The 27264-nt window shown below is 42.6% G+C and overlaps 1 protein-coding gene across 2 annotated transcripts; it reads left to right on the top strand.

Annotated features, from left to right (window-relative positions):
• The first annotated feature begins 84 nt into the window (after positions 1 to 84).
• sgsm1a (small G protein signaling modulator 1a) lies at positions 85 to 27264 on the top strand. 2 transcript variants are annotated; one of them, XM_076730337.1, is made up of 25 exons: positions 85 to 172; positions 296 to 339; positions 7204 to 7279; positions 13370 to 13532; positions 13821 to 13973; positions 14068 to 14135; positions 14784 to 14929; positions 15721 to 15858; positions 15974 to 16098; positions 16599 to 16666; positions 16822 to 16985; positions 17444 to 17579; positions 18373 to 18502; positions 19612 to 19676; positions 19835 to 19980; positions 20827 to 20955; positions 21042 to 21224; positions 21737 to 21808; positions 22067 to 23245; positions 23344 to 23468; positions 23786 to 23868; positions 24010 to 24119; positions 24277 to 24373; positions 24847 to 25014; positions 25567 to 27264. In XM_076730337.1, exons 1-25 carry the CDS (start codon positions 154 to 156, stop codon positions 25653 to 25655), a joined length of 3876 nt encoding a protein of 1291 aa, XP_076586452.1. In that variant the 5' UTR covers positions 85 to 153; the 3' UTR covers positions 25656 to 27264. The 2 variants fall into 2 exon arrangements, with proteins under 2 accessions (XP_076586452.1, XP_076586451.1); XM_076730336.1 differs by having other exon boundaries at positions 22004 to 23245.

Genomic DNA, 27264 nt, shown 5'->3' with positions numbered 1-27264 from the left:
TGCTGAATTGATGTTTGGGCCACCCAATGGACGCGCTGTGTGTGTCTTTAAGAGGCGTGTGTGAGAGGAGGTGGAGTCGTGAGCTTCATCGCAGAGTGCAGGCAGCACTCAGCTGATGGGAGGAGTGGCGCTCGCAGGCAGGAGACAGGATCCATGGCAACAATCATGGCAGGTGGGAGCAGAAGAAAACCATGAAGGGAAATATTTCTAAATTATGTGCTTTGCGGTGAACGCAGAATAAGTTAAGTTTTGACTAACTGTGAAAATGTCCCGTGTGGGGCTGTTTGTGTTTCAGAGGCAGAGACCCGTCAGAGGCTGCTGCGCACCGTCAAGAAGGAGGTGGGTGTTTTCAGCTCAGCAGTTATCGAGTCGGAAAAACAAACACGTTGGTTTGTGTGTAGTTCATCCTGCACACGGAGAGGCTGCCCAGCTGATCCCTGACAGGGACTGGCTGACCCCTCTGTGTCTGCACTGCATGTTCTGTCTTTTCCCGATGATCACTGACAGATGCACGTCTGAATCCCAACCTCTTTGACAAGATGAGAAAGCAATACCATGCTATAATACTAATAGTAGTCAGTAAAGTATAGGGTGTTGCTTTTTCTTTAAAATCAGTGTTTCTTATTCGTTGTTGCATATCTGAGAGTTGGTGCTGCAGCTCAGTAATTATTCGGGTGGAGAGGCAGCGTGAAGGAAACAGATTGTCCGCATGTGTTTGTGGTGTTCAGAGCAGAGCAAACCATTAGTGTGTGTGTGTGTGTGTGTGTGTGTGTGTGTGTGTGTGTGTGTGTGTGTGTGTGTGTGGTGCCACTGTAATGAGCTATATGGTGTTGAGTGGAAACAAATATGGAAGCAGCTCTGGTGGTTTGTTCAGCTGCTGCGTTTTGTTCATCATTTGAGCTTCCTGCAGAAAACCAGAGTCCAGCAGGGATCAAATGAGACGTCCCAACCATTAAGACTGTCTGACATTACATCTTCTCAGGGTCCCAAACAGGACATGGAATCAATGAACGACCTGTTATTGACTGTTTAAAAATGCCACATGAAGCCTGCCATCATCTCACATGGAAGAAAACAGGGCTGATGCTCAGAAGCTCACGTTGCATGAGCATCCATTCAGAGGAAGAAGACCAATAATTTGTTATTATTTTGTCTTTGTCTGATATGGAGGGTTGGAGGACATTTGGACTGTAAGTGTCAAAAATCGCAAGCATAAATATGTATTCAGGTGCTTTTAGTCATTGTAAACCTCCGAGTTTAGACCACAGGGTCGAGTTTCACCGGCGACTCATAAACCCATAACTGTGTGTGTGAAGTCCTTCATTAAGTCTTAAAACCAGCTAGTTTCAAACTAGTGATTGACCGAAACTGAAACCATCAAACTGAACCATTAAAACTTAAAAATGCCTCATTGAATACTTTGTAATGTGTAAACAACTACTACGTAAAAATGTAAACCAGCGTCCAACCAATAGCTATTAATTAGGCAAACAGGAAGTCACTGTCGCATCACTAAGTCATGAAAAAAGAAAACGAGTTTTAGCCAGGAGATGTTTTAAACTTACCAGACAGTCGTTTGCAAATGTAAGTATGAACATGTTTATTCACACATGGAAATATGTGGGGGTTTTTTAGTACTGTATAGAATGAGAGCGAATAGATACCTTAACGTAACGGACGTTATTTGGACATTTCAGGCTAACGTTATTAGCCTAATGTTTTTGTAATATGAAGTAGTTGAGTTTTATAAAATTGTAAATTACAATTTAAGGACATTTTAGCTAATTGTCAGGTCAGATATCGGAACCACTTATTTTACTCGTCTATCTAAAATGGCTAACTCACATGCACTGTAGTTCCAGTATATTAGCAAGCTAACGTTAGCTTTATCGGTTGCTTCTGGTTGCTGCCCAACAGTTAACTACGCCGGATGGTTACAGCGTAAAACTATTTAGTAATGCTTTCTTTGGTAGAGCTAGTTTGTGTGGTGAAACCATTTTTAATTTGCGACGCGTGTCGTTTATCGTTATCATTTTCACTTAGTTAAAACCTTAATCATAACCGCGCTAAGTTTGAACTCAGCTGGTGCAAATGGCAGGAAACTAAAACTCCACAGAAACCCAGAATTATAATGACCATATTCACAGCATTGTGATTAAATATTTACACCTGAGCCAATCTCCTCTCAGATAAACATCCACTGTATTGGAGACGGATGATTAGTAATTTTTTATTTTATTTTTTTTGATGAAAACTGAACAGGTCCCTCCATTGAGCCTGCAGCGGTGTGCGCTTTGAGGTCACTCCCGTTGAATTTTTCATTTCCCTCTGGGGCAAGTTCTTCTCAAAATCACCAACACTTCACTCAACATTTGCACATTTACAGTCAAAACATTCAACCCTGGGAGCTTTCCAACGTAACGTAAGCTCTTCCACTGCTGTGGCTTCCTGGCAGTAAAAACCAAACTGGAGCTGAGGCACAACAGCAGTTTTAATGCATCAGAGAATCTTACTTGTTTCCTTTTCCTGGCCAGATTTACCTCAGTTCAGACCGCTTTTTTAACTTCCTTCCGTTAACAATTAATAGATTTATTTCAATAGTTTCACCTCAGATGGCCTCATAAATTACAAGACTTTATTTCTGCCAGACATACAAAGATAAAAATCACATTCTGGACCTTCTGAAAGGAGGAATGTAGAGACTTTAGTCTCCTTTGTTTACCTCAGAGTCCTCTTTGCAGTCTTATCAGTGGAGACCAGACCCTTCCCATGATTAAACCTGCCTCCTGTGTGCTGATACGACCTCGCTGACATTAATTCACAGTGGCCCTTTCACTGTTAAGCACAAATGCAGCCTGATAGAGTCTGTGGATGGACCAACAAAAGAGTATGATAGCTCACTTTATTCACAGATAGCACTGTAAATCACCATTAATCTGGGCAAGTCAACAAAGGATTTAGATTTATTTGCTGTTCATGTTTTTCAGATGCATCTATTCCTCTTAAAAGAAAGAAAGATGTTATTGCTTGTACCCTTTTCCCATTGGTTTATGCTTATTATTACTCTGTGTGGGTTATACCATATGGTGTCTCTATGCTGTGTGTTCTCACGCTCTCCTTGGCCAGCTGGTTATGTGCCACCAGTCTGCTCAGATATACCTGGATGTGGGCCATTATCCAGAGAGCGCAGGACGTCTGTGCCAGCAGAATTACCTTCTGGCACAAAATTGGTTTGAATGACATCTCTTATTTGTCTTAGCTTTGATGCAGGACCCCTCTCGTTCTGTCTCTTTATCTTGCTCTCATCGTTCCTCTGAAGTGTGCCCCGCCCTCTGTCTCTTTCTATATCACACGTGCGCACAGACACAAATACACACCTGTGTTTGCTAAAGGAGGTTTGTGGGGGGGGGGTTAGAAATAGGGCCGCAGAGATCTGCGCCATTTACTTTCCTGTTTCGGTTTGTTAAGGCTGAGTGCTTACTCAGGGTAAGGTTTCAAGCAGGGGAGTCTAAGATAATAAGCCCGTCTTGTTCTGTGTTTTCTGTTGAATAGAGATTTTCTGATTCCAGATAGCATGTTGGCAGAAAACATGAATACCAGGTTGATTCAGACTGCAGGAACAAGCTGTAGAGATGTCGTTAAATATTGCTGTTGTCATAGACACTGATAGAGATTACTACACTGAGACCATCATACAGTTTACGACCTTTCTCGGTCAGTCTTTTCAGAATCAGGTTTTGGTATGGTTGAGATCCACTTACCTGGCCGAAGCAGTCGTGTGATATACACCACGCCTTGTAGAGTTTGTATGCTACTTATAATCAGACAGAACTGCAAGGTGCCACTGCCAACTGGGGCAGTCGAGGTAATGCTTAATAAAGCAGACAACCAAAACTATGCGGCAGCTTTATGGTCCACCTCGACCAGGAGTGGTGTGTGTATGTGTGTGCCATGTAAAATTATTTCAGGTCGATGATGAAAGTTAAGCCACCATGGTCAAGAAGTCCTCAGAGTTTTCACAAATCGTGGACATTTTAACGCCTACATTTCCATGACAACTTGGCAAGCCCGTCTGCTGAGGAAGATGGTGTGATATGATCAAAAGCTCCAGCTCAGCGTTGAATGGAACCTGTGGTGAGATTGCCTCGTCAGCCGTTTCAGGCTGCGTTGTGGTTGCATTGATTTTGTAGTGGAATCACGTTTGCTGCCTTTTAATACGTGATCAGTCTGCTTATTCATTATTAAAGAATTTTTCAAATAATAAAGTCTTAATTCAGATTGTGATACGTACCCTTAACTCAGAAGTTCGGCTCTCTACTCATGGAATAACATCCATAAGCAACGATGGTTTTCCTTGTCTTTCCATTGTGTGCTCCCTTCATCAGTCTGCCTCAGAGATGATAAATAATGAAGGGTTGGATGTTAATGGATGGGCTTTCTCTCTGGCTCTTATTTCTTGGCTCTGCTAGTTCAGGAGTTAATTGGAATACTTTGAAGATCTTTTATCACTCTGGCTGATGCCTTCAAGCTACATTGGTTAGTTAGAGCAGATTCATCATGCTTCGCTGCTATAACAGAGACATTAACTGACTGTTGTCCCGTCACACACATTTTTATCTGTAAATATTGGTGAAAATATGTTTTGAAGTGGTATTTGGGATCTTATGGCTACTCCAAATGGTACACTTTGCGTGATTGTCCTTTATTGATACCAAATTAACACATTAGGACTCAAGGTGGCTGGATAATATATTTTTAGTTACTGTATTTGGGGAGCTGCCGTCATTTAGTTTATGTCAGAGATGAATGAATGTTTTTGACGCATCTCCTCAGGCGGAAGTGATCCACTGTGCGACACGTGCCGTCTCCATAGAAACCTGCAGGTTGTCTGTGCTTAGACACTTCACCATATTAAATTCCTCAGAGGCCCGATCTGTAGCCCAGATGAGAGAGACGAGAAAACACAAGGAGGAGTCTGTGTCCTCAAGTTGGCAAATCAATCAGCTTTCTATACGTCAGGTGCACTCAGAAAGAAAGCTGGTGTACTTAAGTCGCCTGTGTGTGTGTGCGTGTGTGCGCGCGCATGTGTGTGCATGCGCTTTTATATAATTGTGATCGTGAGCGGAGCGAGTGTGCATCTCATCAGACTGGCACTGTCTCTGTTGTGTTGGCAGCATGAATCATTTCTGTCGATGCTGAACATAACAATGGCACTGATGCGAGCAGGCCGAATTTGTGTAATGACTGCTGTTTAATTAGCAAATGTTTCTTTATAGAAGTGTTCTTTTGGGGCGGGGGGTGCTGGGTTCGGGTTTGTTTTCCAAGTGTTTTGTAAACCCTCTTTAGTTTTTTTACAAGAGAGAGATTAGCCAGTTTTAGGTCCCCATCCGGCATTAACAGCGAGGGTCTGAATCAGAGCTCAGTGGGCAGATTTTTCTCAGCTCCAACAAAGAAAAATAAGTTGTTTTGTGTCTCACAATTGAATCTGAAATCATGGTCATCATGGTCTGTTTTTATTGTTCTTTCGTTATTCAGGTGGAAAGGAACTGACTGATGAATGTGTATTACATAATGTGTGTTTAGTCACTCAATTTTAGACGTACATGTAGGATTTGACAATACGACGTTATATACTGTGAGATGATAGAAACTCATTAACTGTCAGAGATTTTTCACAGTACTCAGGTATAATCTTGAGGCACTTGTCTTGCTTTGGTTACCTCCATTCTGTGCTACTTTATACTTCTTCTTTTCTACCTTTCTGAGAGGAACTTTGTACATTTGACTCCACTACATTTATTTGACAGCTATGGCTGCTTCCTTTGAAGATTAAGGCTTTACATACAAATCATGTGATCACTATGATGCAGTGTCTCCAGATTAAACTACTCAACATCATATATAATAAAGTAGGTACGGTTAGCTCCACGGTGTCCAGCCACAACGTTTAATTGCAGCATTGTGGTTCATTAGTTATACTAATCTAATTAGAACATAGCTGTCTGACAGTGGCTACTCTTCTGACTAACGAGTACTTTTACATTTTAAATACATTTTACTCATACTTCCCTCTGCTTAAGTGAAATTATGAATGCTTAATGAATGACTCAAAATGGCAGCTTTTCTACATTTTATGTGAAAGTCACAATGCTCTTCCATTAATTACAGTTACAGGTATTATAATCTATTATTATATATTATGAACTAAATTGAATCGAAACTTTATCTCCTGGAAAACTTTTATGGTCAAGCTGTAAATATCCAACCATGAAAACTAATATTGTTAGACAGCAGGCGGCTTCATGACCACTGAACTGCCTCACAGAGAAAAGATTTGCTCACGCTACAGAAAGATTGAATTAGCGTGTAGACTGGGAAAAAAGGTTCAGATAGAGCAGAGAGAACCTCAACCACCGGAGCAAATAGCTGTGTGTGTGTGTGTGTGTGTGTGTGTGTGTGTGTGTGTGTGTGTGGAGAGGGTGAACTGGCTGTGCAATATGGTCGTTGTGGACAGACTCATTTCAACAGGAAATTATAGCTATCTGTGTGGCTCTGTCCGGAGGTTGATATTCCCCATGCAGATTGCAGAGCAGTGCCCACACAGGGCGACGTCTCCATAGCCACCAGAGGGATTGATTTATCAGTTGTCTCAACTGTCTGTAGCTGTCCGTGTGTCTGTAGCTGTTGTCGGGTCAGCAGGGAAAAGGACACATCCCCGTGATGACAACATCTAACAATGAGCGTTACCTTGTGAGCAGGTGAACTTGATGTCATCAGCCTTTGACGCAGTAGAATCAATTGCTCCTACTTAGGATTATAAACTGTTCAGAAAAGGGGGTCTGTGATGGATGAACCCGCCTCCTCTCCCCTTATCCCCCCCCACCTCCAAATGTACCAGCGCCAATTCCCAGAGGTCCTTGGGATGAGAGCTGGTGACTCATCCACCAACTTAACATGCACTCTTCCCACTCACTGTTTTTTCCTTCCTCTTAACTTTTCAAACCCCAGTTCACCCCTGCCCCCCGCGTTCGCTTCCCATCATCTTACCCTCTTGCATTAGTTTTCTAAATGCTCATAATTATTCTCTGATATATTTTTAGCACTCAGTCAAGCTCTCACCAACAAGCCCCTGACAGACTGTTTGTGTGCCGTTTGTGGCATGTTAATGAATGAGTCATCGAGCATCTGCCGTGTCATTGACAGGTGAAGCAGATTATGGAGGAAGCCGTCACCAGGAAATTTGTTCACGAAGACAGCAGCCATATTGTGTCCTTTTGTGGTGAGTAACCAAACATACAAATTAATCACATTGCTTTTGCTCATTTTTAACACTAATGCAATACCAGCTGTCGGAAAGTTACTGTGAATGTTTGCTAGCTTTATCTTAGGACAAAACTGAATACATGATTAAACAAAATAACACATAGGAAGGCAATTAGGAAAAATGCAGCATTGAGAAAGATTTCACTGGCAGTTGGAGCCTCAGGTAAGTGTTAACACCAGCTGCTGATAGTTTAGTTGTGTTGGGTCCAGAAACTGAAGACACAAGCCCAAAACCAAAGCTGACTGTCTTGCTTTGCCTGTGACTCATGCAGGTGTAGCCAGTAAAAAGACACATTCTGCAGCACATCCACAAGCGCTCCGCGTTCGTCATGTGTTCAATGTAGCCGAAGCGTAAGAATAGACAGTTACTCACAAAGTCAAATGGAAAGTTAAAAATATTACTTAATGTTTCCGTTCTCAAAAACTAGCAGAAGCAAATGAATATAACCAAAGGGTCCTTTAGGCTGTATTGAGCCAAACTAAGAACATCCCTCCCTTACCAACTAGTGACTAATGAGCTTTTTACATCTGACTTCTACATTAGGAGCCAGGTGGTCAGTGTCAGTCACAGGGTATTTCAGCAGTAATATCAGAATAACAAGCACCAAAGGTTAAACTATCACAGAACAAGAATTATTCACTATTACCAGCAGATCATTTGGACACAGAATTCTTCACAACAGTAAGATGTACAACAGTAGGTTATGACAAAGCTATCTACAGTCACATACACGCAGTGTTCTTTGTTAGGTAATTACTCAGGAGCCAAAAGTAGAATTCAGACTTAAAGACCATGAAAAGTTTAAGCAAGAGCACTTTATTATGAGATTAGCTAGTGGTGGAAATCGGGAGCAATGGAGCGGCGCTGGTTGCATTTTGTATCGTAAGTCAGAGGCAAACAGCAGAGCAGGGCAGGCAGTAGCTGGAACTGCTAAGAAGAACACTGGAGACTGACGAGGATCAGGGCGTAGCAAACCAGGAAGGCAGGAGGCAACGACTCATATGTGACCTTAAAGACAAGAGGATAAGTGCCCGGGACTGCCAGCCAGTCAGTTAGAACTGAAGAAGCCTGTGAGGTGAGAGGTGAAACATCTTCTAGAATCTCAAGCAAGTCCAGTTGCCTCTGTCAAGCACGTAGAAGTACGATGACCTGGACGAATGAGAGTCTTCACAGACAGCAGAAGCACCAGGGATGAGGGAGGAATCCTGTTAGACCCTAACACACCAATTTTAGTCCATCACAGAGCTGCCAGGGATATATAATATGGGTCTTTGTCCAACAATAACAATATATTTGCTGCATAAAACCTCTTTGATAGGCAAGGAAGTTGAGATTGTAGCTGCCACATTACAAAAGGGGAAGTCAGTCCAAGTGTATAATTAGTGTTAAATAGAAATAAAGAACATTTAAAGTTCAATATTTCACCAAATGTTATTGTTCTTGCCTCCAAATGGCACCAATGGAGTGCAGTATGATAACTGTGAGAAACACACTGCCCACATGCAGGCGCTCACACTAGACAGATATCTGGCTGAGTCCAGAGCTGTAATCAGTAACAAGATATATTTGGGGATTTCAGTGTGAATACAATGACTCTCGGCTTGCAGAAAATGTGATATTTTTGATAGTTACTAGCCATGTGTGCAGACAACTTCTTAATTCATATGATGAGACTATCAGAAAGCCATGTTTGGCCACGCGTTCTCATCCACATCGCAGTGGATATCCCTTGAAATGCAGCATGGAAAGAAACAGTGTGTTGTGCTCTGTCTAAATATGCTTGCCAACTAATGGTTCGTGAGATGCAACTGTGGGCTATTTTAGAGAACTGGTTGATCATCGGTTGATCTAACGCTTCACATTTTTCTTTTCATTGGTGAAAGTCAAGATTCAGCTCAACAGTCCAGGACATATTTCATAAAAAGTCCAATAGAAATGCACAGAAAAAGATGACTTGTGCAATGAGCTAATGCCAAGATGTTTTGGGGTGTGTGATCATTAAGCAGAGAAGCAGTGTAATACATTTTGATGATGGCTAAGAAATTGATAATGTAATTGTACAGAATCATCTGCATGAATGTACCAAAGCATTCGCATTTCGTTCAAAATAATGATAAATCGCTTTTATAATGTGCAAGTGACGAGGTAATGTGGAGGTTGAGCAAGCAGTTTGCAGAATTTCAGTTCTAATCTGAGAAATGTACCAAAGCTGCTGAGAAAAACTGTAAACAAGTGAACGGTGATGAAACTTTCCCTTGGCACAGACTTTTATTACCATGTAGAAAAATAGTGCCAATAAATGAGTCGTCTTCATCATGCCGCTGGGTAAACAAGTGCAGGGAGATTATGAAAATATGGAGAAAGTGTTTATAAGCCTGTCAGCTCTGTATTGTTATGAAAATGTAATTGCATGCTTTCATTGCACAGACTTAGTGTGGCAGTGGGCAACACTATTGGATTTGGTAAAAAAAAAAAAAAAAATATTGAGAAAGGAAAGTTAAAATCTGCATCAGCGTGAGTCACAGTTTCACCAACTGTTGTCAGAACAATAATTCAGCCTCACACACACAAATAGACACTACGGTCACAGTGGCCTGTAGCTTATATAATATAACTTCATACACATATGGGCGCAGCAAATTTAGAAAGACGAGGAAGTGAAACTAAATGTTGTGAAGAGGCTCAAGAAGGGCAGTTTTCTAGATTCAGCTTTAGATTATGGAGAATACACGATCAATGTGTGTGCTGCTTCTTCTTCTTAGAGGTAAGATCACGGCCTCATGATGTCCAAGTTTAGCTCATTTGGATTTCATAGAGTGAAGGGAACTTGAGATTGAAAACATATTAAACCAGCAGAAGCAAATGATGCTGGACGTCCTTTCCACCCAGTAGTCAGCTCAATGCAAATCCCTTTTTATCGTTCTATTTTTCTCTGAGAAGGTTGTGAAAATAATTAGTCTCAGAACACAGATTTTTTATGACAGTGAGATGAAAAGTCTTTTGCTTTCCATGGGTCAGTGCTTTATGTGTTTCCATTAGTGCTTTCATGTCTGCATATCAACAGTTTTCCTGCCCTGCGGTGTTCGCTTTATCATCTAACAGCCTGTTTTAATAGCTGCTGTCAGTCTGAGGAGTTCTACTCCCTTCGTACCTCCTCGTGGACACGTAGCAGCTCAGGCTCACCCTCTCACTTCTCTGTTTTGATGTCAGCCAGCATCCTCCTCCTCCTGACTCCTCCTGTGATCCGTATAGTGGCTCTTGTTACTACACATCCTCTTTCAGCTGTGGCCTGTTTAGAGATGAGTGAGTGGAGGATGGGAGAGGAGCTCGGCCAGATCACCAGGGAGCAATTAGCCTCCACCATCATGGCTACTTTGATGAGCTGCTCAGGCAGAATCTGAAATGTAGACGCTGTGGAGGGCATGTGTGTCAAAACGCCACTATTGAGTGGAGTTAGGAGGAAAGTAGCACAGCAACACTAAAAACATCCAGTTATAGTCATAGATAAGAAGCTCTCTCTCTAGATCCTTATTTTAATTGTTAATCCTTTGTTCACCCAGTTACAAATAGCACTTTCTTTCTTTCTTTCCCTGTTAAAGCCTTCGCTTCCTCCCATATATCATACAACCAAAGTCATTCAGCATACAGTGAACTGAAACTTAGCTGCACATTTCAGAAGTAATCAGCAATTGTGTGTTTTTATCATAGTGGATAAACAACACAAATGATATGTTATTGAAAAACATCATCAGATCCACTTACTGACTGACTGACTGACTGACTGACTGATCGTTTCAGCTGTGTCCATATGAAGACCTTTTGTTGGTGCTTTTTGGCTGCCCTGAGTGAAGTGTTGGTCAGCTGTGTGTCACTGTCCGAGAGTCTCTTAATGCACTCACTGAACACAGATACACCATGATTAGAGCCAATTTACTGTGTTAGCTGTTTTCACCAGGAGGGGCTGCACAATGGACTGATCCTACTGACATGATGCTCATTTTCTCCAAAGCACATTTAGCTGCTGTTTGTGATTATCATTATAGGAAAATGGTTTGGAAAAAAACACTTAATTTTACTAATAAGTTGACATTCTCTTATGCAACAGTGTCTTGTTCCATCTCCTTGTGTCTTATACTGAATTCTGAATTTTTATGTATACGAGCTCTACAGTGATAAATACATTCCCCAAGCGTGGGATAAACACAGTATTGTTTGTAACACAGCCACTTATGCTGCTGTTCATTTCAGATGCAGATATTGTGGCACACTGGGGATTTTCTCTATAGTTTGGTGGATAGACAGTCGATCTCAAAAAGTGTAAAGGTTCAGGAGTTGCTTCTTTGCACTTTGGCCACCTGAGGCTAGTTAGCAGAAATGATGAGCGAGTAAGGAAGATGAACTATATTTGGAGACCTTTTAATGTCCTGCTTTGTTCTGACATTTAGCTTCTTACTCTTATAATGATGTGGGGAAAAAAGCAGCTCAGACAGATGAAGAGCTAAACGCAGGAAAAGAGGGAGAAGAAACAAAGATGCAGAGAAGACGACAAGGCCGTATTTTAATGTAAAATCAAAAAAGTGGAAGTTGATGGCCGTGATGACACTTTCATTGCCGAGGCTGAAGCAAAACCCTGCTAACAGCCATCGTAGTAACAGCAGTGAGGGATTCACAGCGCGACAGCATGGAGGCAGGAGATGATGGGAAGAGAGCGATCGCGATGCCGACGAGTCGCCGCCGCCCCTCCCTCCGCTCGTCTCTCCCTGAGCTCTATCGCTCCATCATCATGGGGTTGCCATGGCAACCCCAGCCTTCCCCCTGACCCCATGTGAACAGAGCCACAGGATTAGTCCTGAAAGACAACTCAAATGTCAACACAGCTCCAGGCGCTGCCACGTAGGCCTGAGAGAGAAGAGGGGTGTCTGCTCCTCTGCGCAGTCGAGTGATTGTCCAAGTGTGTCATCATGCTGCCGACTTGTGTGTTCACTACAGGTCACTGGAGCTCATGCCAGGATGATTATGTGAAGGCATGAATTAATTACATTCGTCTGCACCTAAATAATCCATTTCGGAAATACGCAGCTTTCAGCCGAACAAGCAATGAACACAATCCTCCTAAAAAAAGTAGGAGAATTGATTTTGTTTCCGGAATATAAACCCAGCCCTGAATAGTTACCTTCTCTCATTCAGTCACATTTTCAAGATATGTAAAGAAGTTTGTATAATACAGTGACGCAGTGTGTGTGTAGTGTTTGTACGCTTATGTAAGACAAATACATACTTTGATCAAAATGTCACAAAATTGCGTTTTATGACACACAATGTTAATCTCAAGTAAAAAACTGAACTATTTGATTAGTTTATATTCACAATGGGTTACTAATAATGTTATTATTATCATTATTATGATGCAATGTTAGAATGTTTTGGTTCTGTGGATCGTAAATTTATTGTTTTAAGAGTCAGATATTTCTCCCAGTAGCTGGTGGAGACCAAAGCCGAGCTAGAAAAGGAGGGTGAATGTTGAACTTGACCACATCTTAATAGGTCAGTGTTGTTTTTGTAGCTTGTTCCGCTGCCCTCAAAGGAAATCTAGAATTGCTTCTTAATTACTTAATTGTATGGTGGTTACATTGTAATTACACCAATATAATGTTTTTAATTGCAGAGTAAATAATTTACTGATACAGCTTAATTGGACATGGATAATGTGTTTTTTGTGTTTTTTTCCTGTTAGTAGCAAAATCTGAGAATGACAAGTTCACTCTGTCCGTTTGCCCAACACTTTAATCCGGAGCAAAATATCTCAACAACTTTATGTGACACTTTTTCTGTGGCCAGTTGCTCACATAATGCAAAAACAAGTATTTTGTGCCACAAATTGTGGCTGTTGTTTTCTGTTATACTGTGGCCATTCATTGTTATTTGTTATTGTGGTGGTTTCTTGTGTGCTTTTTGTGAAGCTGCTCTGGCATACAGTTTTAATAAAGTGCGCTTCAGTAAAGATAATATTGTCTTTTGTCCAACCCTGTGTTTCTGTCCACACAGCTGCCGTGGAGGCATGTGTTCTGCATGGGCTGAAACGGCGGGCAGCAGGCTTTCTGCGCAGCAACAAGATCGCGGCGCTCTTCACGAAGGTGGGGAAGAGCTTCGCTCCAGCTGAGGAGCTGTGTAGGAAGGCCCAGGAGCTCGAGCAGATCATCGAGACAAAGTGAGAGACGCACACATCACCGCTCGTTCTCACACATCACAGCAGACTTCAAAGCACACATCAAAGCCTCGCACGAGCAAAAGCGCTGAAAACAAATGGTTGTCTGCTTACTTGAAGGGCTATTTTTTAATATGGAAAGCTTCTAAATAATTCATGCTTGGAAGCTTTTATGAATCATGAATCCCTGGTGCCAGTAGCTTTGTGCGGATGTGTACTTAATGGATTTTTTTTTGAACATGTCATACTGGTTTTGTTTAAATTCAAACTTGTGATTCTCTACTTCTGCAGACGAAGCCAAAGTTTGCAAAGTCAAGACAGCCTTCGCAAGATGCCCCGACTGCCCAGCCTCACCCCGCAGGGAGTCAAGAACCTGTGGATCCGGACGGCTCTTTTTGAGAAGGTGCTGGACAAGATCGTCCTCCACCTGGTGGAGAACAGCAGGTACGTTTAGGAGGGCCGGTGAATGTCTGTTCAGCTGTTTGTGTTGTGTGAGTCCATGTCCTTTCAAAAGTGCCCCTTCATGTTTGTCTTCCAGTAAGTACTACGAGAAAGAGGCTGTTCTAATGGACCCTGTGGACGGACCTATCCTTGCCTCTTTGTTAGGTAATTATGTGTGACATTGTGAGCACTTGTATCTTTTAATGTATTCATCTGGCTCGGGCTTATGAAAATATGAATACCCTTTACAAGGGCATTATGTTGCTCTTTTCCATTTTTCTCTCAATTTGCTCTAATAGCCTGTTCCTCCTGTACTGCAGTCTTTATCGCCACAAACTTCAACTCTTTACCAGAGAAGGTTTTAGACTGAAGCAAATAGTGCTGACAGGCTAACCAGTACAAGTGGGGCCGAGCCAGAAATGCTGATGCTTCAGACGGCTTTTGGGTTAACAAGATAGGAAACAAGAAAAAACACATTTCTGTCACAAAAAATATGTTTATATTTTGTTTTTCTTTCTCTTTGCCTGTGAATCATTTGATAATCTTGCATCTTAGAGTCCCCACAAAGTAACAACAGTGTGGGAGGCAGAAGGGGTCGTGAACTACAGCCCTAAATGATTATAAAATACTTTGTACCTTATGGTGGATCTAAAGGTTGATCATCTGACGCCTGTTATGGTACATCTGTGGAAACTCTAAAACGTACGCCTTCTACTTCTCTGTTTTTGAGTGTGCTCATTGATGTTTAAGGTAATCTGATTCCTACAATTAGTTAACAAAATCTCAGAGCTCGTGTCCGCCTCTTTGTCTCAGTGGGACCGTGTGCTTTGGAGTACACAAAGATGAAGACAGCTGACCACTTCTGGACAGACCCGTCTGCTGACGAGTTGGTGCAGAGACATCGCATCCACGGCGGCCACTGCAGACAGGATTCTCCCACCAAGAGGCCTGCACTGTGTGTAAGTGTAGAAAATGGTAAAACAGCAGCTGTAAGGCCCTATGAAGTCTTTGTCATTAAAGACAGTGTCTTATCATAAGGACATATTTAAGATATAATTAATATCAATTACTTTGATGTAACACCACATAGCACATTTTTTTTTTATCAAAACAGACCATTAAACCATCCACATTTTGCCAATTTCCACAATATTCCACATTTTGCAGTTGATTCTGTTTTTATTATCAACTGCTGCAGTCCTGTTTTCTCTATCATGGGAATCATAGGGCCCTACAGATAATCATACAGTTAGTACCAGGCTCCTTTTATTGTATCCCACGTGTATCCAGCATATATTTATTGTGGTATATTAGCAGGCAGGCAGAGTTTCAGTGGTGCGTCTCATCAGTTACAGTCCCTTCTGAGATGCTGTCTGTCTGATTAAAGAGGACCTGCCTAGATTACTGTGCAAAGTGAAGCACAGCACATCCCGGGAGAAAGAACAGAGTGTATCTGAGACCCTCACACTCGTTCAGTCTTCAGCATATCAGTAAAACAGGTCAACTCAGCCTTTCTTACAACAGCGCGATACTCCTTACACTTGTGTGGTGTTGTGTGTTCGTATGTGTGTATGGAATCTGGAACAAGGGAGGATGCGTGTGAATGAATGACATATTTCTCATTTGAAAAAGATTTTTATTCATGGCAAAAGGCTATACTGTGACTGACGGGCTGCAATGCATTCTGCAGATAGTCATCATTTAGTTTGCGATGTTTGTTATCTGATTTGACATATTCTGTGCTGTGCAGATCCAGAAGCGACACTCCAGCAGCAGTATGGATGAACGCCCCTCCCCCTCGCCATCAGCCCGTGAATATGTGGAGTCCCTGCATCAAAACAGCAGGGTGACCCTACTGTTTGGCAAAAACAATGTGCTTGTACAACCGGTAACTGTCCAGTTCCTCTTAATCACTCATAGAAATGTAGATGTGACGCTCCCTAGGAATATTGTCTCTGTTTAATGGCATCAAATGAAACCATCCATCTTCGTGGTGGTTTCAGAGGGATGACATGGAGGCTGTCCCGGGTTACCTCTCTCTGCACCAAAATGCTGACATCATGACCCTGAAGTGGACACCCAATCAGCTCATGAACGGCTCAGTTGGAGACTTGGACTATGAACGCAGGTGCAGAATTACACAGCTGTAAATGGATTGTGATGGCGGTGACTGTGTCTGTCTGCAAAGCCTGCTTTGATAATGCTAGCAGTCCTTCTCCTATTAAGACTAGCTAACATGCAGTGTGCCTCCTCAAAGACATGTAAACCCTCTGCATTATTTCTTTACTTCTTCTCTCTGTTGTTTGTGTAACACTCGGCTCTTACTGAATAATGCAGCGTGTTTGCGTGGGGCTCAGGGGCTCAGTCTGCAGCTGATCTGATGAGACTTATTTTCAGCACACCAGCAGCCAGTAGATGGCTTATTGACTGAGACACTGTCAGACATCTCTGAGACTAGCAAACCATGTTCTCGTGCATGGTTTCTCTCACCAAAAAAAATGGATTATTGCATGAGGCAACTCTTCGTCCTTGTCGTCTACATGCCTGACTACTTAATTATCTATTATATTATTAACCCAGTCTGGGTTGGTATTTTACTGACTATGTATTTGATTTAATATTTTTCAGTGTATACTGGGACTATGCCATGACAATCCCTCTAGAGGAGATAGTTTACTTGCACTGTCATCAACAAGGTGGGTCCACACCATCCTTAGCTTTGATACCACAATGCAGTGTTCGTGTGTTTTTACTGCCCTTTCTATTTATTGTCAGTGTCTGCAGTTAAAACACAGCTGTCAAATAAAATGTGAATGAAGTCAAGACATTGTCTCCTGTATATCTCCTGTAGTTGACAGTGGGGGGACAGTGGTGCTGGTCAGTCAGGATGGGATCCAAAGACCTCCTCTTCGCTTCCCCAGAGGAGGCCACTTGCTCCAGTTCCTCTCCTGCCTGGAGAACGGCCTGCTTCCGCATGGCCAGCTGGACCCTCCACTCTGGTCCCAGAGGGGAAAGGTCAGTACAGGAGGTCTTTCTATGGGGTCGCTCCCTGGCTTCAGACGCAGAGCACAAATTACACATATTAGGCATTCTTCTGGAGAACGAAATGCTAAATCAGCCTCATCTGATCAATAAATCAATAGAAAAGACATTTGGATTTGGAAATAGATGCACTGCCTGGTTTCATTCATTGGTTGGAGTGATATTGATGAATGCCTGACTTAATGCTCTCTCTCCGCCACCACATAAGAACTGTCTAATGAATGGATGTTTTTGTCGTACTGTGAGTAGCGCTGTATCTGCTGCTAAACTGAATAATGATAACCACCCACGCATGTTCAGCCACCATTAATAAGCTTAAGCACACGGATGCTCGTCATTTTTAATTCACATGGATGGCTCAGCTTGGCTCTAGTGGTTTAGAATGTTTTGTTGCTGGCATTAATTTAATAACAGTTATATTCTCGTCACAGGGGAAGGTGTTTCCCAAGCTGCGGAAGAGGGTTCCTCAGGGATCAGGATCCACTGACTCGGTCTCAGACAAGGAGGAGGACGAGGCCACAGACTATGTCTTCCGCATCCTCTTTCCAAACAGCCAGTCAGAGTTTGGTGAGATTCTCTCGAGAGAAGCAAATGAATATGAGCAGCACCCACTGGCCTCTCCCGATTGTTGCATTTTTATGAAGATGTTACTCATTTTTTACAGTGACTGTAACCCACCTGACTCCCACAATCTCCCCTCAACTGAGTGGACAGTCCCCCTCCAAAACAGGAACCCTGGTTGTACCCAAGAAGTCCTGCAGCTGTCCTGAGGAATCCCCCTCACTCACAGGAACCAGCTGTAACACTGTCACACCTCGGCTTGTCTGTCCCTCTGTCAGCTCAGCTTGCTTTAATTCCCAGCATCTAATATCCTCTTGGCCTGTCCTGCGCCTCCGGCAGAGTTTATTGATGTGTCCCGTTATTAAAGCCCCTCCCACTCCCTGCCACCTTGTGTCACACCCTGTTTACTGCGCAGTAACCTTTCAGCAGCCAATGGGTGGACCGCTGATTGATCGAATATGGTTCCTGAACTGAGAAAGGCTCTTGCTCGATTAATCTTTCTCTCTATAATAATGTAATTGAGTGTGATGGCTTCATCCTTTGAATTATGCACCAATTCCAGATTGCATAAATGTTTTTGTTGATGTGCTTTATCTTCGCTCTGACAGGAATCAAGCACAAACACATTGTGATCTGAGGTGCTTTCGGCAGATCACAGTTGATCAGCATAATTCTGCTTGTGCGAAATGGTTCCAGCTGGGTTTAAATCATCAAAGTGCAAATGTAATTGTTCTTGAAAGCCTGAGCAGCATGATGGTTTTAAAGTGACAATGATGGTGTCTGTGTGTGCATGTTGCAGTGACTCCTCCAGACTTGATGGATCAGGGAGCTACAATGTGGCATCCCACTCTCAGGAAGTCTTCGTGTTCTTCTTGTTCTCAGGGGAGCTTCTCCGATGGGGCGACACCTAAGGGGTGCAACCATGAGAGGTGAGCGATAAACACACTTCAGGCTAGACTGAGTTGCTTTACATCGTGACAGGGAAACAGCTGAAGGCTGCAGAGACACACAAAGCCACAAACTCATTACTGAAAGGGACGCATCTGATTTTGATTCAGGGTCAGAGGTCCGGAAAGATAAGCGATAACATGGCAACATGGCTCAGTTAGTCCATGTTTCTTTATTTCTTTCTTTTTGGGGTGGCTTTTGTTTATCCTTTATTAGTTAGAACAGCTGTGGAGATGGGAAATGGGGGGCCAGAGAGAGGAGAAGACACAGCAAAGATCCACAGTTTGGAATCGAACCTGAGCTGCTGCTGAGGACTCGGCCTCACTAAATTGTGTGCTAGTGAAAACAAGACGTGTTCTGTATCTGTGATTCAGGAGCTGATAGCAAATTATCTGGTGTAACATTAATGCATGAACACACAACTCTCTCTCCAGCAGTTAACGTGACAGCCATGTCAGCGAAGGGGAATAAGCCACATTAAAACCACATTAATCTGAGGACAAGGTCACCATGAATGATCTCCAGCTACACTGTATATTCAGCGTCAGTTCAGTAATTTATTGATCAATAGAAAATGTGTTTTACACTGCAGACCGTATTGTAGCCTAATTGTAACACGAGCTGTGGGCTGGACCCTGAGTGACTTGCTGTTCCATCCGGACTTTGAGAGTTCCTGCCTCAGTGCCAACCAGAAATCCTCAACAATACATATGAAACAAAGTAATTACCCAGAAGACAGTTACGTGACATTTGCCTCACTAATGTGAGAGTGTGTTGGGGAAATGAGGTGATAAGCAAGGGAGATAAAAATGGATGGAGGCTATGAAAAAGGGGGCCAATTTATTCTGTATGGCAGTGTAATAGTTTATCATTTGAGTGATAAAGGTTAGCCCCAACGCTGTAATAAACTCTACATTAGATACAGTATCTCTGACATTCAGAACAATGCGAATAACTTCTCATGCTCTAGATGATTAGGTTAATGATAGTTTAATGATAGTCTTTTAAGGAAAGAGAGCAGAGCCATTGCATAATGTATAAAATGTTTCCTCCACATAAGTGAAAAGCTGTGTGCTGTATCTCCCTGCAGGGCTCCTCTGAAGCTGCTCTGCGACAACATGAAGTACCAGATCATCTCTCGGGCGTTTTATGGCTGTATGTGATTGCTTATTGTGTACACTGGCAATATAAGATAATTATCAGTATCTATTCATGTTCACTTGAAATTGTCAGGAAGTAATGCATAATATCCTCATTTTAATTATACCTAACATCTGCAGCAGCCTTAAGTAATTAACTGAATTGTCAACCAGGGTTGGCATACTGCCGTCACCTGTCCACTGTGCGCACACACCTCTCTGCTCTCGTCAATCACACCATTGTGGCGCCCGATGTGCCGCGTGATGCCTACAAAGGGCTCACCACAGATGTGTGGCAGACGTTCCTCCAGGACTGCACAGTAAGCATCGCTGGTGTCACAGCACCGCAACACAAACTTCACACCGCTGCTCACAGTATGCCGTCCACACACACACACATGCATGTCCACTCCCAGGCTCTCTCTTTCACTCTGTCACTCTGTCTGTCTCATCCATATTCATCCTCTGCTAATCGTGTGGCTCACACCATTAGTCTCACAGCAGTGTGTGTGAAGCGTGACTAATGGACCTGTCAGTCTCAAAGTCCACGTCTACAGTTTATCTGGACATGAGTTACACAGAGAGTTTGACCTGAACATTAAAAGCAACAATTATAAATGTTTAAAAGCAAATATGTTCACTGGTTTCTTTTTATACATTTATCATACCTATGTAATATTTGATTATTATTGGGGTTGCCAATATTGGACTCAGCTACTGAACAAAAACTTCTGTCTTGACTATGGAAACAGTTGTTTGACCAAAAAAAACAAAAGTTCCACTTAAATTTCCCATCACATGACCCAGAAAATAAAGGATAAGATTACTGGTTGAGTAACAGCTGTGGACAGATGTTTTTAATCTAAACCTCCATCTGAAGTTAATAAATATTGAGCACATACATACTGTACAGTGACAGTTGGGAGGTGCACCGGTGCCTGTCGTCTCCCCCATCTGCCACCCTCTCGGATGGATTAATCATTAGCTGCACTGACAGAGTGAAAGCCACTATGATGCTTTTCTCTACAGGCTGCCTCATTGTTAATGTTGTTGTTCTGCAGCACAGTTGAGTGTTTTAAACATATGGTAGTGTTTTTGAAATGAAAATCCGAAGGTTGACCAGAAAGCAAGCACTGATTGATTGAAAGTGTGTCTTGTGGCTTCAGGCATATGAGGAGAAGGAGCTGCTTCGCCTGGTCTACTTCGGCGGGGTGGACGCCTCGTTGCGTAAAGAGGTGTGGCCTTTCCTGCTGGGTCATTATCAGTTTGGAATGTCAGAAGCCGAAAGGAAGGAGGTTTGTACTTTCCAACATTATGACTTTGCTCTCGAAGCGTCTTCCATCTGAACCACTGACCCTTGATCCCTCACCCGTCACCTCAGGTGGACGAACAGGTCCGAGTGTGCTACCAACAGACGATGCGCGAGTGGCTCGGCTGTGAGGAGATAGTCCGCCAGCGGGAGAAGGAGCAGCATGCTGCAGCATTAGCAAAGTGCTCTTCAGGAGCGAGCATGGACAGCTCCAGTCAGAAGATGATCCACCATGACTCCACTGTCAGTAATGAGGTGAAGCAGTAATGCACACTTATAGTCAGAGGCGGACACTGCACACAGAAAAGTTTACGCTCTGAAAAGGAATCAGTTGTTTCTGTCAGTATTTTGGTCCTTTAATGCAAACGTTACAGTATGCCAACCCTAAATGTGGCCAGTTTTAGTAGTTAAGGTCAGTTTTCTACGTCTTGTGAAAACAGTCATTTAATTTCTCCTGCTCTGGAGTGACCTTTCTGTTTGATAAAAATCTGTATTATTAAAGATGCATGTCAAAGACATGGTTATTTACTAGGTTTAGACGGTCCAAAGAAAAGTTGTTGGTTGCATTATGGGAAATGTAGAATCCAGCTTTTTAGGTGCTTGATCCAAGCTAGCCTGCAACTTTAAAAAAGTGACATACTAAAGCACTGGAGAATCCAGATAATGTGAGCACAGCACATGAACCAATGTGCAATAAGACTGTATATCAATAAAAACTAGTTTCATCATCATAATATCTTGGCCTTTGCTATGTCTTTATTACCCAGTCCCAGTCCTCCCAGAGCTCAGACAGGCAGAGTCTGGCTCGTCTGCAGAGTGACTCCAGCAGCAGCACACAGGTAACATATTACAGCCTGCAGAGGAGGTCTTTTAAACATGGGTTTTCAAACAAACTAAACTCTGCTTCTGTTACGCTTTTTAAAATGCAATGCTGATCTTTTGTGACACTTTTCTCAAGACATTCCCAAAGTAATGCATGTAATCTCAACTTTTTGAACCAATATTCCTCATCCCTGCATTCTCTTTCCTGCTAGTTCTTCACATCCTCCCATCCCTTCCCCTGGAGTAGCCTGCTTCCCTTTGGCTTGTTCTTTCAGGTGTTTGAGTCCGTAGAGGAGGTGGACCAGATCGAGACGGAGCCCAAGAACGAAGAGACCAAACAGGTGCCAAAGATACCCAATGGAGCTCTGCAGAACGGGACAAGCTCTCCTGACTCTGGCCATCCCTCCTCCCGCAACTTCTCGGTCACCTCCGGCCTGTCGGACGGCTCGCTCAGCACAGAGGACAGCGCTGCACCCGATACAACCTCCAGATCTGCAGCTGTCCCTCAGGTGCCACAGAGCCCCGTCAAACCTGCAGGGGTAGAGAGCGAAGGTCTGGCTGAAGACAGTCAGATGAAAGGTAAAGTGAAGGACAAAGAGGAGGAGGAGGGGAAAACAGCTGATGTGACCAAAACTGAAGAAAATACCAAGATTGAGGTGACAGGTGACAACAACATGACCCAAGCATTGGAAGAGGGGCTGGTGAAGGAACCCAAAACACAAGAAACCATTGAGGAATCTGGAGCAGTTATAACAGTGGGGCCCAAGTGTGAAGATAAAGGCGTGGTTGCACTGGCAGACGTTAAAGGAATTACATCTTCAGGGTCAGGGAAAAGAGAAAAAGAAATGTCAGAGGAGGACACGATGATGGTATCAGCAGCTGCTACAGAATCCAAAGGAGGACTCGAGCAAGTGAGTATTGAGGGAACATCAAAGCTCATGAAAACAGCAGGAACAAATGTGGAAAAGACAAAGGAAATGGACAAATCAAAGACAAGTGAACCACAAGAGGTTTTATTGGCAGAAAGAAAAGAAAATCTATCTTTAGATCCTCCTGAAGTTGAAAAGAACCTTGTTTTCTCAGCAGACATCAAGGACACGAGAGCAAGAGAAGCGTACTTTACGTCTCAGAGAGACGAGGCTCAGGCCATGACTGAGTCTGATGAGTCTCCCTCAGCCATAGAGATGGAGGAGATCCCCAAAGCCAAAGTTTCCATGGTGCCTTGGAGCAGGAAGGGACGCTGTGAAGCATCGTCTTTCTCAGACGACTCGTCGCCTCACGAGGAGCTCAGGCAGGAGGAGGAGCAGGGAAAACCCAGTCCAGAGGGCACCGAGTCCATCCTGTCTGAGGAGCCGGAGATGGAGAGCCTTTATCCAAACTTCGACTCTCTGGCTGGTTCTGAAAACACCAAGAATGAAGCGACCTCTCGAGATTCTGCTGGGAGTGCCTTCTCTGTATGCACACATATTCAAATCCATTTATCCTCAGACAGATCAACGATTTAATGAGCTTGTCTTATTTATTCATTCATGTATTGTTTTGTCTGTTTCAGCAAGAGCTTTTGGATTTGTACACATTAAACCTGCACCGCATTGAAAAGGATGTCCAGCGCTGTGACAGGAACTATTGGTACTTCACTCCTGCCAATCTGGAGAAACTACGCAACATCATGTGCAGGTAACACACGGGCAGCATCAGGGCTGTGACAGAGCGTAAACATGCTCAGTTTAAGGTGACCTCTTTTTCTCCCTGGTGCACCTTCACATAAGCCCCTCTACCCCTAACAAAGGACGAAAAGAAAATTTCTCTTCACACCTTAGCAAAGCCTAATCGTGTCAGCATGCATGATATTAATGCATTTCTGCACTTCAAAAGTAGTTGCCTTGAAACTCTGAGGTGGAAAAAGGTGGAAAGACCTGTAAATCTGGACGGCAGCGTACGATAGAAACAGCCGAGGATAGTTGAGTTCACACCTCTCGGTTGTGTATTTTCAGTTATATCTGGAGGCACCTTGACATCGGGTACGTACAGGGCATGTGTGATCTGCTGGCTCCTCTTCTCGTCATTCTGGATGACGGTGAGTCAACGCTCTGAATCACTTCTTATTTCCCCTCGCCTCTGACATTCCGTGTATTTTTACAGCTGTTGATGGAACAACAGAGAGCGGTTTGCCCACTCACTTTCTCACTCCAGCTTCCTCTCTGCTTCCTCCTTTCAGAGGCCATGGCCTTCAGCTGCTTCACTGAGCTCATGAAGAGAATGAATCAAAACTTTCCTCACGGAGGAGCTATGGACACTCACTTTGCCAACATGCGCTCTCTAATCCAGGTGAGACAGCACCAGTAAAGCCTTTACACATACTGTAGCAGTCAGGGACCACTAAATCCATTCATTACCCCAAACGCCTTGCTTTTTCACACTTTTCCTCCACAGCCAGTCTCATTATTTCTTTTCCTGAATCTCCTCTGATCCCCTCTCGGTACAGATCCTGGATTCCGAGCTTTTCGAGCTAATGCACCAGAACGGAGACTACACCCACTTCTACTTCTGCTACCGCTGGTTTCTCCTAGACTTCAAGCGAGGTAAACTGGCAGCATGGTTCGAAAGACTCTGTGCCAATTAGAGAAGTCGGGGATTCACGCCTCTCTCAACCGAGTTTGTGGATAAGATGCCAAAACCACTTGGCAGCTTGCTAACAAGACATGTGGTTATTAAGGCTTGGAAAGGATTTAGAAGTCAGTTATATTTTTGGAAAACATTCCTGGGAGTTGCTTATGAAATAGTTGGCATGAACTGCCGCTGCGTGGATAGGTTTGATAATTAATTATGATTCACAGTGAAGAATCAACTACGGACTTTCTTGTTTTCTGTAAACAGTTTTTCTGCGTATCTCAGTATATCCTCTCTCCCTCACCCCAGCAAACACCTGCTTCCACCTTTATCTCTCTCCACTGATAACTCCACCTCCTACAAACTCGCCTCCCATCTTGACCCTCAAACACAGATGTGCTTTCACTCCCGTTCCTTTGCTGAATGTTCTGTGTTTGTCTTCCAGAGCTCGTCTATGATGATGTGTTTGCAGTGTGGGAAACCATCTGGGCAGCCAAGTATGTCTCTTCCAGTCACTTTGTCCTCTTCATTGCTCTGGCGCTGGTGGAGATCTACAGGGACATCATCCTGGAGAACAACATGGACTTCACTGACATCATTAAGTTCTTCAATGGTAAAACATGCAGATTTACAGCTGACGTCGTCCATGTGAACGTCCTCTTATCCCTGCTAAAGTGGCCTTTCACTGACTTGTACTATTCAGCCTGCCCTCATAATGATATGAAAGATGTGGACACTTCCCAGGCATGAGGGGTCTAACAAGACATCAAGTTGCATTATGGGAATTGTGGGACCCAGCACTGTAAAAGCCTGACAGTCAGAATACTGTATGTCGCTGTCTGCCACGCAGATTTTGTTCATTTGTTTTTCCATCTGTCTCTCTCAAGTCCTCCCAACTGCAGATTTAACAGTTATGATTATTCATGCTCATCGCAGTTGATGCAGTCATTTCGGACCAGTTTTTGTGTGTGATGGGTGTAAACTTAAAAACTTCCAATATTCATCACATCAACGCAAACTTTTAGTTAGAACGTGATTTGCTTTATTTTAAACGGGCTGAAATGAAATGAAACTCGAGGCTAAATTTGAGAAAAACACATCAGATCACTTTGCTTCAAATGATTCTATCGCAGGAACTGAACTGGCTTGTTTGTTTGTCTTTCAGAAATGGCCGAACACCACAACATCAAGCAGATTTTGACCCAGGCCAGAGATCTGGTGTGCAAGGTGCAGATGCTGATAGAGAACAAGTGATTGTGCTGTTTGTCTTCTTTTCCTTCCAAGTAAACTATGAATGGCTGTAGCAGCACAAGAGTCAAATACATATGAGCGCACACACACACGCACACACACACACACACACACACACACACACACACTACACAAAGCCTTTTCAATCAGTTTGCTGCTATGAGCCTTATCGACTGTATCCAAGATGTTGTTTGTGTTGTCAGCAGGTGTGTGAGAATATTATGCTTCATATTTGTCAGTATGTTCAAGTGAAAAAAAAATATCAGAAATAGTTTCTTTAATTTCTCAATATTTTTGTCAGAAATCCCTTAAGTGTCGATCTCAACCGAGTGCACTTAATATTTTGAGATAAGGATGGTTTTAGTTGCACATTTCAAAGCAAAATGCAGAGCTGAAGTCAACCAGAGATTATATTTATGAGAAAAATACATTGTGATAATAGTTTATAATAATTATTTTAATAGTCAAAGTCTACAAGATTAAACATAAAATATATCAGAAAGTTATCCCTCTATTCCTGTCCCTTAATGAAGGAAAGAATGTCAGCAGACTTTTCATTTTCTTTAAGTACAACACCCCAAAATCCAATTAATTTTCACCGATGACTGATTGAGAACACTGGCCTGTCGTCCAAAATGTAACCCAACCTCAGTTTTAACACACAACATCAAGAAATTAATTTAGCTCGTAGCACCATGTCAGTGATTTAGCATCCAACAGTGTTTTTAATGTCCTTGAACTGCCTTGTCTGCCAAATATTATGTCTTTGTTATGTGTGAAATGTACTGTACTGAGAGAAAAATGTGTTTATCTTATGAGGATTATGTTATGTTAAGACTTGTAAAATCATAACCTAATATTTAAGTGACTTATGGATGTCTGAGCAGAGGTTTATATAAAGTAACAAGCCTGATTTGATAGCCCTCCTCAGTTATTTTTCATTATCCAGTGAACCACTGTACATTTTGTAAATTGTGCAGTTTTGCTCACCTTGATTTTTGTCCAGTATTGTCTGCTGCCTGTTTGTTGAGTGAAATGTTCATTTCAGCTGGAGCATCATTGAATATGGAAGATCAGGTGAGCTGGTGATAATATTTAGTCACAGTGACCAAATGAGACGTTTTGTGGTTCCATGTTATTCACATTATTTCGTGTGACTTAAACACAGAGATGAAAATGAAAGGTACAGTTTGACAAACTGAAAAAGGCCTGATGGCATGAGGGAAACAGTTTGTATGTTTTGGCAGATTCGGGGCTCATGAGGACGTTCAATATATATGCGTTTAACCATTTAAATTAGTTCTGAAGTGTTGCTTCATCAGTGTGGTAAGATGAATTGCTTTCAGTATCGATGTTTCTTTGTGAATGCTAAATCTATTTTAATTTATTGTGACATTTGCCAAAGTATTTATTTATTTATTTATTTGTTCATTTTCTCATTCAGATGCTGCTTTGTTTGTAAAGCTGATATTTTTATTTTGTGGCCAGTTCTAATTGTGTATTGTAAAACAATCAAATTCTATACTAAGAGTTCATATATATATATAATATTACATGGTATATGTTCTTATAATAAAAAATAAAAATGGAATCATTATTTTTCCAAAACATA

Source organism: Chaetodon auriga, chromosome 5, assembly GCF_051107435.1.
Source record: "Chaetodon auriga isolate fChaAug3 chromosome 5, fChaAug3.hap1, whole genome shotgun sequence".
NCBI lineage: Eukaryota > Metazoa > Chordata > Actinopteri > Chaetodontiformes > Chaetodontidae > Chaetodon > Chaetodon auriga.
This window is presented reverse-complemented; position numbering and strand designations above follow the sequence as displayed.

Excerpts from the sequence above, each read along its gene's own strand:
- sgsm1a (XM_076730336.1), top strand. Across the intron at positions 16,099-16,598 it reads GACTTGGACTATGAACGCAG|TGTATACTGGGACTATGCCA; the intron begins GTGCAGAATTAC and ends AATATTTTTCAG. Across the intron at positions 20,956-21,041 it reads CAGAAGCCGAAAGGAAGGAG|GTGGACGAACAGGTCCGAGT; the intron begins GTTTGTACTTTC and ends CCGTCACCTCAG.